This window comes from Megascapheus bottae, chromosome 24, assembly GCF_031878675.1.
Source record: "Megascapheus bottae isolate mThoBot1 chromosome 24, mThoBot2.hap1, whole genome shotgun sequence".
In the NCBI taxonomy this organism is placed as follows: domain Eukaryota; kingdom Metazoa; phylum Chordata; class Mammalia; order Rodentia; family Geomyidae; genus Megascapheus; species Megascapheus bottae.
Window position 1 is genome coordinate 7,853,103 of NC_143532.1, and position 12,907 is coordinate 7,866,009.

Genomic DNA, 12,907 nt, shown 5'->3' on the forward strand with positions numbered 1-12,907 from the left:
ACTGTTCCAGTTTTCCTGACATAGAAGGGTTTTCTGGGATGCAGGACTCTTCCCTGGACACAGTGCTAAAACCAGAGAAGCCCTGGACAAATAGGGATATGCTGATGTTTTTTCCCCTAACCTGAGACAAATCTGTTTTAAAGTCCAACAGTTCAGGAAACCAAGGGCCATTTTGTTTATTTATTTATTGCCATTCCTCAGGGCCTGAGCACTGTCCTTGAGTTTTCTCAAGGCTAGAGCTCTACCACTTGAGCCACAGTACCACTTCTGGTTTTTTCTATGTATGTGGTACCAAGGAATCGAACCTAATTCTTTGTGCATGCTAGGTAAGCACTCTACCACTAGGCTAAATTTCCAGCCCGGGCCACACCATTTTATTTGTGCAATGACTTGCATATAGAAATAGTGATCGTATTAGGAGGCTGGGTGCCCATATCACTAGCTACACAAGAGGTGGAGATCTGAGGACCCAGTTCAGCCCAGGCAGAAGAGCACTAGAGACTCTATCTAATTAAACAGCAAAAAAGGAGCTTCAGTGGCACAAGCAGTGAGTGCACAGTACATATAAACAGCAAGAAGGCCAAGTTGGCTGCCTGACTAAAAGGATAGAACACCGAAAGCAACTCAAGCAAGCAGGAGACCCTGCTTCAACCCATTACCATGACCACAAAAATAAATCATATGTGAGCCAATATATTGACAATAACTATTGGAAGTTATAACTAAGAACTTGAAAAATTCTAGTGAAAAGAGTGGCAAATGTTAATGCTTAACATTTTTTGTGTGTGTGGGTTATGGGCCTGGGCGCTGTCCCTGAGCTCTTCAGCTCAAGGCTACCACCCTACCCTTGAGCCAAACCCCATTTCCTGTTTTCTAGGGGTTAATTGGAGATAAGTCTCAGGTCCCTTTGTGCATGGGCTGGCTTTGAACCTTGATCCTCAGATCTCAGCCTCCTGAGAAGCTAGGTTTACGGGTGTGAGCCACCGTGCCCGGCTATGTTTAACACTTTATAACAAATATGAACTCTCAAATCTACTTCTATTCAGTTTGTGCTTTAAGTACTGTGTAGTTTCTGGAAAACTCTAGCCCACAGGGGTGAACTAAATAACTCCTTGCCAAGATGAGTTTTGGCTGGTCACCAGTGCCTGTAATCCTACCGACTCAGAAGTTGAGATCTGAGGATGGCAGTTTAAAGCTAGCCCAGGCAGAAAAGTCTGAGAGGAGTCTTATCTCCAATGAACCAGCACTCTATCACTTGACCCACGGTGTTTACGTAATATTGAGGAATCAAACCCAGGGCTTCCTGCATGCTGGGCAAGCACTCTACCATTAAGCCACATTCCCATCCTTGAGAGCATTTCTGAGACCTTCTGTCTCAAAACACTTTGAGGCACTGATGTATTGTAATATATGAAACAATAAATTACTTATCCAGACCTTTCAAAACTTTGGTAGCAAGCATCAATATTCATGGATGTTTGGCTTTGGTTTGTAGAATGGGTCTAAGGCAATGCCAGGATCACTAGCCAGAAGACGGAGAGGCCAAGAGGGACCCGTCCTCGTCCTCTACCAAGTCTAACCTGTGAAGACTTTCCACTTGGGTGATTTACACAGTCTCGGCCTTGGACTACAACTCCCAGAAGATCGTGAGGCGGAGGGGGGCGTGTCCACAGCAGCGGGGAGCTTGGGTGACTCAAGCTGATGACGGAAGTGCCAGAGGGCGTGCCTGTTTTGGGCGGATGCTGTGCCTCAATTGGAAGAGACGGAAAAGGGGGCGGGAGCTTGTGTTTGTGATAGCCAATTGCTGATGGTTATGCGGAGAGAGGAAAGGGGCGAGGCCTTGCAGAGTAGCCGCGGCGTGGAGCAGTTTGGTTATGAGGACGCTGCTTTAGGTGTTAGTAGGGCGCTATTTTGGCCCTCTGTGGCCGGGCAAAGGAGATGGCGGCGCGTTGGAGCAGCGAGAACGTGGTGGTGGAGTTCCGCGACTCACAAGTAAGGCGTAGGGTGAGGGGAGGGGGAAGCTGCGAATTTAGCGGTGTGGGCATGCGCATTGCATGTCCCCCCCCCCCCCACCCCGCCCTCGCTTCTCTGTCAGTCAGCCGAAGCGTGTGTTAGACCACCGGCCCCGGAGCTGGCGGGAGGAAGGGAGAAACCAGGAGCCGGCAGATGCAAGCGGGCGGAGGGGAAGTCCACCGGGGGACACTGAGGCAGCGATTACGGACGGGAGGAAGCGGGGGGGGGGGGACTTCCCACGCCAGGGTCGTGAGCTGGATGGCGGTGGATGACCTGGGGTCCGTCGTAGAACTGAGTGGATTTAGTTCTTCCTTCGCAGGATTTTTTTAGGCGAGTTTTGTGACATCCTTGCCTGCAAAGTGCCTGATTCGGCGTCTAATCTAATCAATGGTTGCGGACCTTCTAATAGTGGAAAATGCAGTGTCGTGGACAAAACAACACGTATGACCCAAGGTCGAGCCTGGGCGTAGCCCCCTGTCATTTCATCTTGATATGTCAGTTTACTCTCACATCGTGGCTACCTGCCTCAAGAGCTGGCATCAGGCCGGGAGTTTGGCCTAGTGGTACAGTGCTTGCCTCGCAGGCACGAAGACCCTGGTTCGATTCCTCGGTACCACATGCATAGAAAAAGCGAGACGTGGTGCTTGTGGCTCAGGAGGTAGGGCTCTAGCCCTGAGAAAACCCAAGGACAGTGCTCAGGCCCTGAACTCAAGACCAGGACTAGCAAAAAAAAAAAAAAAATTGGCATCAGAGTTTTATGAAGGCACACTTCACATTCACATTGACACATGGCAAGTATCAGGAAATATTAGTTTTTTTTTTGTGGGACTTGAACTCAGGGACTGGGTGCTGTCTCTGAGCTCTTTTGCTTACAGCTAACGCTACCATTTTGAGCCACAGTGGCACTTCCAGTTTTCTGGCGATTAAATGGAGATAAGAGTTTCACAGACTTTCCTGTCTGGTGCTGGCTTTGAACCTTGATCCTCAAATCTCAGCCTCCTGAGTAGCTAAGAGAATAGGTGTGAGCCACTAGCACACCTAGTGTGTAAAATGTTAGCATTTATTAGCAATTTTTTTTTTTTGCCAGTCTTAGAACTTGAAATCATGGCCTGGGCACTGCCCTTGAGCTTTCTCATGGCTAGCACTCTACCACTTGAGCCATAGCACCACTTCAGGCTTTTTCTATGTATGTGGTATCAAGGAATCCAATCTGGGTCTTTGTACATGCTAGGCAAGCCCTCTACCATTAGGCTAAACCTCCACCCCTCCCCCAATGGTTTTTTAAAAACCACTTTTCTATATTAATTCTTCCATATGTCAGGCTTTGTGCTAAGTGATTTGCCTATAATTTTCTTTTCCAGTTTAATGAAATAATTGTACAAATTGAGCAAGCATTTTCTCTTCATTGCCAAATGGGGTACTGATCCTTAATTAGCTGATCTCCAGTGACTGGGCTAAGGCCTTCCATAATATAGCTGATGGCTTCAGCTGATGACACCAGCTTTGACCCTCCCCCACCCCCCTTCAGTACAAAATACTACTTAGAAGCTAGACCCTGTCATAAAACTGACCTACAGTAAGAATTGTGTCTCTCCTTTTCCAATATCTAGAATATTACTGGGTTTTTCTCTTGACCTATTTAACAGATATTTATTAAATACCTTCTGTGTACCAGACTTCTGGAGCTCCTCCTGTATGCATACCATACAAAGCCCTGTTCATACTCACTGGGCTTATACTAAGGATAATCTGGATTATGGAAGTGGGTGGTATAGTTCTTTCTAAAACCCCATCCTGGGCTGGGAGTTTGGCCTAGTGGTAGAGTACTTGCCTAGCATGCACAAAGACCCAGGTTTAATTCCTCTGTAGCATGTACATAGAAAAAAGCTGGAAGTGGTGCTGTGGCTCAAGTGTTAGAGCACTAGCCTTTCGAAAAGCCCAAGTCCTAGGCCTTGAACTCAGGGCCTGAGCACTGTCCTTGGGCTTTCTTAAGGCTGGAGCTCTACCACTCAAGCCACAGTACCACTTCTGGCTTTCTCTGTGTGTATTACTGAGGAACTTAACTCAGGTCTTCCTGCATGCTAGGCAAATACTCTTTCCACTAGGCCAAACTCCCAGCCCTATCTGATGATCTTGTGGTTCAGAGCCAGCCTGGGCAGGAAAATCCATTTGACTCTTATCTCCAATTAATTACAGAAAAAGCCAGGAGTGGCACTGTGGCTTAAGTGGTAGAGTGCTAGCCTTGAGCAAAAAGAAGCCCAGTGATAGTGCCCAAGCTCAGAATTCAAGCTCCAGGACTAGCAAAAAACAACCCCCCCAATCACATCCTTGTTTTCCTATCCAGCTGGAAAAGAGGAAAGAATCTGTTTTTTTCCTAGACTTTTTCAATGAACAAACCCTAGATTTTGTTTTATAGATAGCAAAAGTTCTTGAGAGTGAGGCTTTTCCTTGCATGATAGAAAGTGACTCCTATGAAGCTGTGTGATGCATGTTTCCCAGAGATGAGCTTTCTAACAGAACTGTTTGCGTTGGGCCAGAGTGAAACTGTAAATCAAAGATGAATTTGTAATGCAGTCTTTCTCTAAGTGTCATTTTATTATGATAAAGTATCTAAGAACTTGTTCTTATTTTAAAAAATGAAAATGTTAAAACATAAGCTTTTTGTGACAGCTTTCTTTGAGCTATAGTTCATGAAAAATATGGTCTATGTGTTTGGAGTGTATAATTCAGTGAATGATGCAGCTTTAATTCAGAAACATTACAGTCATGTGTTTAAAGTGTACAATTCAAGACCCTCTTTTGCAATTTGATTGATGAATCTTTTATATTTAAAATGATTCTGTAAGCTGGGCACTGGTGGCTCACACCTGTAATCCTAGCTACTCAAGAGGCTGAGATCTGAGGATTGAGGTCCATAGCAGGGATGGAAAAGTTTGTGAGATTTTTATCTTTAGTTAGCTACCAAAAAGCCAAAAAAAAAAAAAAAAAAGAGCTGTGGTTCAAGTGGTAGAGCACTAGCCTTGAGCAAAAAACCTCAGAGATAGCACCCAGGCCCTGAGTTCAAGCCCCAGCTCCAGCACACACACAAAAGTAGATGTAAATTTTGGGTAGAAGCTCTTAGTTCTCACTGCAGAGGACTAAAGATATTTGCCAGCTGGGGACTGCCTGGGAGATGGGAAAAGGAAAAGTCAAAGGCACACCTATCTTATCCCTGTTGGCAGGACTGAATCTCTGTTCTCTCTCATAGGCAACTGCAATGTCTGTGGACTGTCTTGGGCAGCATGCAGTACTTTCTGGGTAAGTGATCCTTCAGACTTAGCCACAATATCTGGGGAACAAATTGCAAAGAAAGTTTTTGAGAAATATTAGAAAATATTCCTTTTTTTCCCCCTGGACCTGTAGCTTGAACTGTGTGCTGTCCCAGAGCTTTTTTTGCTCAAGAATAGCTCTCTACCACCTGAGTCACAGCACCACTTGCAGCTTTTTTTTTTTTTTTTTTTTTGTAGTTTATCAGAAATAAGAATCTCATGGGCCAAAGTTTGGCCTAGTGATAGAGTGCTTGCTTAGTATGCATAAAGCGCTGAGTTCGATTCCTTAGTACTTATACACGGAAAAAACTGGAAGTGGTGCTGTGGCTGAAGTGGTAGAGCACTAACCTTGAGAAAGCCCAAGCTCAGGCCCTGAGTTCAAGCCCCAGGACTGGCAAAAAAAAAGAAAAAAGAAAGAAAGGTCTCATGGACTTACCTGTGTGGGCTGGCTTCAAACTGTAATCCTTAGGTCTCAGCTTCTGAGTAGCTAGGATTATAGGCGTGAGCCACCAGCACCTGGCAAAAAATTCAATTAAAGATCATAATGGGGGGGAGGGAAAGTGTGAGACAAATAAGGAAGGAGGTCACAATGTTTGACAAGAAGTATACTTATTATCTTTCATATATAACTAACTCCTTTTTACATCACCTTGACAATAAAATCAAAGAAAAAATATCATAGCTCTCATATCCCAAGGGCCCATGTGTGGACTATTTGTAGGTTATTATAGTTTTTTTTCTAACAAGTAAGCAGTACAGTAGACCCTTGGTATCCACAAGTACATAGTTCCAAGGAAAAACCATATATGCTCAGGATACATAGAATTAGTTCAGTTTTTAACCTTCTCCCCCCTTACTCTTTTGCCAGTTCTGGAACTCAGAGCCTGAGCACTGTACCTGAGCTGTCTTTTTTGTTTGTTTTGCCAGTCCTGGGGTTTGAACTTAGGACCTAACCACTGTCCTTGGACATTCTCAAGGCTAGTGCTCTACCATTTGAGCCACACCACCGCTTCCAGCTTTTTCTGTATATGTGGTACCAAGGAATTGAATCCAGGGCTTCATGCATGCTAGGCAAGCACTCTACCATTAGGCCACACTCCCAGCCCCCTGAGCTTCTTTTACTACGCTACCACTTGAGCCACAGAGTGTCCCTTCTAGCTTTTTCTATTTAGGTGGTACTGAGGAATCTAACCTAGGGCTTCATGCATGCTAGGTAAGCACTCTACCACTAAGCCACATTCCCAGCTCCAAATTTTTGCTGGTCTTCATTTTTCAGATTTTCCCCCAATACTTGAGATCCATGGCCCTCTGTTAATACTAAAGAAGAACCAAAATATTGGTGTACATGGGTGGATGGTAGGGTTCACTACTGGAAGATCAGGTGGGCACAAGGCTTTCTTATTAGTAGGTGCCTAAATGTCATTGTCTCAGGGCTTTGTTTCTGTTTGTTTGCTGTCTTTTGTTTTTTTCTTTCATTTTTACTTGAGGAGTTTCTGTCTGAAGAATAGAAGGCAGTGTTTGAGTGCTCAGTAAGGAAAGAGGCAAGAAGGCCTCATCTTTCACTTGGGGCAGGTTTTATGTACATCACATGCTTACCCTATGTTGTGCTTCTTGCCCATATCCAGGGTTCCTCTGAAGACAATGGTACCCACTTTCCACCTGGGGTGAAAAAGTAGCCACCAGGCTGGGGCGGGATTGTGGTATACACAAACCATTCTCCTTAGCTTCTTTCAAATAATTCTGATTGTTGTGTTCTGCTTTTCGTTTTCCAGCCCTTCTCTGATTCTGGCTTTGAGGAGGTGTTGCTAGGCCCTGTGAATGGGCTTGCTCCCCGCCGGTTCCCTTCAGCATTTGTGCTTTATTTAGCTTCCTTACTTGAGATTAGTTATCACTCGTCCGTGAGCTTTTCATTTCCTCTCTCATTTTGCCTTTGTGTATCTTGCTTTTTTCTTTTTTTAAACTCCTATTTTAGTGAGGTTTCATGGGGAGAATGAATATAAACAAGTATCTTCTATTGGCCATGTTCATCCTTAAGTGCTTGTTTTCTGCTGCTGTATATTTGCTCTATACTTTTTGAACTACCCGGATGATTCATATATATATATATATATATATGTATATATATATATACATATATATATATATATATATATATGCATCTCCCATCCGAAGAACCCTTAGCCTTGTACTGACTTTCTTCTCTCTTTGACAATACTTGGGTTTGAACTCAGGATCCAGCACTTGCTAGGCAAGTGCTTTGCCACTTGAGTCATGCATGTAGCCTGTAAAATTTTCTTTCTGAAGGGAAGATAATGCCAACCTGTTCACTGCAGGATTAGATGATTTCTTTGGAGGAGGCCAGAGGATAATGCTTTACCATTTGAGCCACATAGCCATTTCTGGCTTTTTGAATTAACTGGAGAAGAGAGTCTCATAGACTTTACTGCTTTAAGCCACAGTCCTCCAAGCTCAGCCTCCTGAGTAGCTGGGATTAAAGGCATAAGCCACCAGTACCTCACTTAACGTTGTGTTTTCCTCATGGTATTCTTTTCCTTTAATTATTCTTCCTTAGAGGATCTGCCACCATCTAGAATTTTATACGATATTTCCCAACTTTTCTGAACAGGAATTATTTTACTTTCTTTTTCTTTTTTTGTTTTGAGCCTACTTGCCTTCCTGGATATTTAGGGGCTTGGAGAGCTAACCAATAAAGAAGCAATGCCAGATGGCTATAGGGATATTGATTCATGTACCAGCTTTTTTTTTCTTCTTAAAATAAAGGAAAATAAGTGATCATAGGACAGCTTTATTTTCCAGGTTCTTTATATTGACACTTTAAACATCAGCATACTTACTATATGTTACCTTAATTATCAGTCCTTTTTTCTTGGGTTATTATTTTCCTTTCTGGTAGATTTAATTTGGTTTCCAGAGAGTAAGCTTGCAGAGGAATTTGAGATTTCTATGCAGGATTTTGGCCTAGTGGTGAGTAACATGTTAATTCCACAAATTCATAGTAGACTGCAGAGCACTGTTCCTGGTGACATGGAGCTGACAAAGATATTCAAGCTGTTGTCCATGCTGTAGACACTTAGAGGAACTGAGACAAAAACCCTAATATCCATAATCCTACTGGAGAGTCAATGTAGCCACGGAAATGCAGACCCTGCCATCGGAGTAATATTCAAGCAGGCACTGGGGTGATGGGGAGGTTTGGGAGATGCTGCAGGTTGGAGCGGAGACACTCTTGCAGGGGGGTATGGTAGGGAAGGACAGCTCTGCAGGTAGACTCTCACAGGGAATTGAATTCCCCTTGGCTTAGCCACCAACTTGAGTTACCCTAGTTACTTGTATCCCTTTCAGAGTAGATACATAACATGTATATCTGTTTTGTTTTTATGCCAGGCCTCTGGCTTGAACTCAGGGCCCGAGTACTGTCCCTTAGCTTTTTTTTTTTTTTTTTTTTGCTTAAGACTAGCATTCTACCACTTGAGCCACAGTTTTACTTTCTGAATCTGAAGTTTTGGGGAACATTGCTTACAAACGGAATGCAGGTCAGAATGTGCTTTTCTGTCCCAATGCCAGTGATGCTGTGTTGCTGCTGTATTACACTAATGGTGGTGGTGTTCTAGCCGCAGGTTCCTATACATCATCAATCTGGATGCCCCTTTCGAAGGTCACCGGAAAATCTCTCGTCAGAGCAAGTGGGACATTGGAGCCGTACAGTGGAATCCGCATGATAGCTTTGCACATTATTTTGCAGCTTCGGTGAGTTCATTTAAGGAGTATCATCTTTGTGTGAGTGTTGTGTGTGTGTGTGTGTGCTGAGTGTGTGCATGCGTGTGCATGCGCGTGTGTGCGTGTGTGTGTGTGTGTGTGTGTGCGTACATGCCAGACCTGTGTCTGAACTCAGGGCCTGGGTGCCTTGGCTGTTTTTGCTCAAGGTTAGCATTCTATCATTTTAGTCAGAGTTTCACTTCTGGTTCTTTTGGTGCTTAATTGGAGATGTGTCTTTTGGTGCATAATTGGCAATCATATGTTACAGACTTTCCCTTCATCTTTTTTTTTTCCCTTTTAGAGCAAGTAGAGATTTAACTGTTTTGCTCTCTTTATACTGGGCTATAAGAAGGGCTCTTACTAGCTTCAGGTGTGGCTATTCTGTGTGCTGGACTGCTCTTGTCAGGGCTGACAGTCTCAGGTAGGTGGGCACATTGAGCAGAGGAAGAAGAGATACCTTGTCATCTTAAGAAGAAACAAAAACCCTTCTCTTCCCCATCATTTCCAAAACAGACTGTGAATTAGCCTGTGCATGTCTGAGGTTGAACAGAGTTTCAACACTATTCCGTAAGAGAAGGGAGTCAGTTTACTGATTTTTGTTCTTGTTGTTGTCAGTCATGCGACTTGAACTCTGGGTCTGGGCCTGGATGCTGTCCCTCGGCTCTTCAGCTCAAGGCTGCCGTTCTACCCCTTGAGCTACAGCTCCACTAGTCTACTGATTTTTCATTTTTGGCCTCTTCTCTGGGTGCTGGTATGCCTATTTTGTTGGCTTATACTTCTGGGCCCCTTCACTTTCTTCTCCCTCTCATCTCTGTTCAGGGTTTCTCAGCCTTGGCATTATCAACGTGTTTGACCAAATAAATGGTACACTATCAGAATGTCATTCTTTTTTATGATAAAAATATTCCATGTACATATATATGTGTATATATATGCTCTAATCCATGTCTTTAGTATTTGTATTGTGAATAGAGCTGATCTGAACATGTGTATGGCTGAATATATATGTTGGGGTAGAATTATAGGGTCTGTGGTAATTCTGTGGCTTAACTAATTTTGAGTGAATCAGCAAACTGTTTTTCACAATTTTGTATTTCTTTTTCTTTTCTATTTTTGTTGTTGTTGGCCGATCCTGGGGCTTGAACTCTGAGCCTGGGCTCTGTCCCTGAACTTCTTTTACCACTTGAACCACAGTGCCACTTCCTGCATTTTTGAGTAGTTAAGGACTTAAGGACTTTCCTGCCTGAGCTGGCTTCAAACTTGTAATCTTTAGATCTCAGTCTCCTGAGTAGCTAAGATTACAGCTGCTGTAATTTTATATTTTTACATTCTCATCATTTGCTGTTATTTATTATTATTTTTTTTTTGCCAGTCCTAGGCCTTGAACTCAGGACCTGAGCACTGTCCTTGGGATCTCAAAGCTAGAGCTCTACCACTTGAGCCACAGCACCACTTCTAGCTTTTTTTCTATGTATGTAGTACAGAGGAATCAAACCCCGGTCTTCCTGCATGCTAGGGAAATACTCTACCAGTAGGCCAAACTCCCAGCCCTGTTTATTTATTTTTAATAAATGAAAATGATAGCAATTCTTAATTGATATGATGTGGTACCTCATTTGGTTTTAATTCACATGTCTTTTTTTTTTTTTTTTTTTTTTTTTGTGGGTCATGGGGCTTGATCTCAACCTGGGTGCTGTTCCTGAGTTCTTTAGTGCAAGACTACTGCCCTACCCTTGAGCCAATCCCCACTTCCCGTTTTCTTGTACCCAGGCTGACTTTGAACATTGATCCTCAGATCTCAACCTCTTGAGTAGCTAGGATTACAGATGTGAGCCACCATACCGGCTTCACATATCTTTTATGACTAATAACATTGAGTATCTTTTCCTGTGTCTGTTGGCTATTTCTGTGTCCTTTTTGGTTGGTTGTGGGACTTGAACTCAGGGCCTGGATGCTGACCCTGGGCTTTTCTGCTCAACGTTAGTGCTCTACCACTTTGAGCCACAACTTCACTTCTGGTTTTCTGGTGGTTAAGTGGACATAGAGTATCATGGACTTTCCTGCCGGGGCTGGCTTAGAATCGAGATCCAGCCTCCTGAGTAGCTAGGATGAAAGGCATCAGCCTCTAAGGTCTGGCTCTATGTCCTTTTTGGTGAATCTTGGCCCTTTCTTTTTGGTAATGTAGGAGATCAAACCTAAGTTCTAAGCAAATACCCTACCACTGAGCTATACCTGTAGCCCAATAATTCTTTTATGTATTCTGTATACTAGACCTTTGTCAGCTGTATGATTTGCAAATATCTTCTTCAATGCTATTGATTATCCATTCACTTTCTTGGGATTATTGTTAGTTCACAAAAGTTTTAGTTTTGAGAAAATTCAATTTATCTGAGGGTTTTTTTTTTTCCCTTTTGTCCTTGGTTGGAAGGCAGCCTTTTTGTGGGAGAAAGAGCTTTGGAGTTAGGCAAGCTTGAGGTCAAGTTCTAGTTGAAAACTCTGTCACACTCTTTCATCGTGAGCAAGTCACTCAACTTTCTGAACTTTTGTTGCTTCATCTGTGTGTGAGTGATGACACCCACTGTGCACAGTGATGGGAGAGGCCAGAGGTCAGATTGCTTAGGTGCCTCATACAGCTGCTAGCAACGTGCACTGCCACTAGCTGACCCTGTGTAAATGGTAATGGGGGAGGGTGAGCTGAAAACATCCATTGTGACAGCAGGAGAGTTGAGGTGTGATCTCTAGAGAGAGGCTGAGGTTACATTCATGGTTAGGAATATCTCTATTACTGCAAGTCAGCTGTGACTGTTCAAGATGGATGGATTCCTTGTAACACTGCTGTTTCATTTGAAACTCATAATCTTGAGCACGAGGCTGAGGCCATTTTGATTGTAAGATTTCAAATGGCTGTTTAAAGAGTTCAGAGTGCAGGATCTCTGCCTTACAAGATGGCTTCGCCTCTTTTGCTGTAAGCAGTTGAGGGTGAGGACGCACATTTCAGTGTGCATTCTACATTATCACTGCCTTCTCCTTCTTGTTTCTTTGCAGAGTAACCAACGAGTTGACCTTTATAAGTGGAAAGATGGCAGTGGAGAAGTTGGCACGACCTTACAGGGTCATACTCGGGTAATCAGGTAGGCATCAGTCTCCACAGCTCCTCAGCCTGAGATGCTTTGTCTCAGTCATTTGGTGTAAGGAGGATGCCACCCTCTTTACCAGGCTTGTCCTCTGTGTTATCCTGGCTCTGAAATGGCCAACGGGTCCTTAATGTTTTCCATGGTTCTTCAGGGTACCTGTGCTGGGATCTGATTTAGGAGATGATAACACAAAGATTATGTTGTATGTTTTCCTTTTGTTTTGACTGCTTTTGTCTGTTGAAAACAGGCGAGGGAGGATGGGAGACTGCATGCTTTTTTTTTTTTTCTTGCCAGTCCTGGGCTTGAGCTCAGGGCCTGAGCATTGTCCTTGTACTTTCTCAAGGTTAGAGCTCTACCACTTGAGCCTCAGCACCACTTCTGGCTTATTTTCTATGTATGTGGTACCAAGGAATTGAACCCAGGCCTTCGTGCATGCTAGGCAAGCACTTTAACCACTAGGTCAAACTCCCAGCCCGAGACTGCATGCTTTAAGTTGAAATGTTTTAGGTCATAGGGTAGATGATAACTCAAAGATTACGTTGTATATTTTCCTTTTGTTTTGACTGCTTTTTGTCTGTTGAAAGTGGGTGGGGAGGATGGGAGACTGAATGCTTTAAGTTGAAAGGTTTCAGGTCATAGTGTAAATGGCAACCAGAGGAGGACCTGAAAACTTTC

At 43.6% G+C, this 12,907-nt stretch overlaps 1 protein-coding gene across 2 annotated transcripts in view; it reads left to right on the plus strand.

The window, feature by feature from the left end:
- The first annotated feature begins 1,836 nt into the window (after nt 1-1,836).
- Nucleotides 1,837-12,907, plus strand: part of Wdr59 (WD repeat domain 59) — a 60,242-nt gene continuing 49,171 nt past the window's right edge. For both annotated transcript variants that reach the window (XM_090357274.1, XM_090357275.1), the window contains exons 1-4: nt 1,837-1,992; nt 5,261-5,310; nt 8,954-9,089; nt 12,144-12,229. In XM_090357274.1, coding sequence (XP_090213400.1) covers nt 1,939-1,992; nt 5,261-5,310; nt 8,954-9,089; nt 12,144-12,229 — 326 coding nt within the window. In that variant the 5' untranslated portion in view covers nt 1,837-1,938. The remainder of the gene's footprint in view (nt 1,993-5,260; nt 5,311-8,953; nt 9,090-12,143; nt 12,230-12,907) is intronic.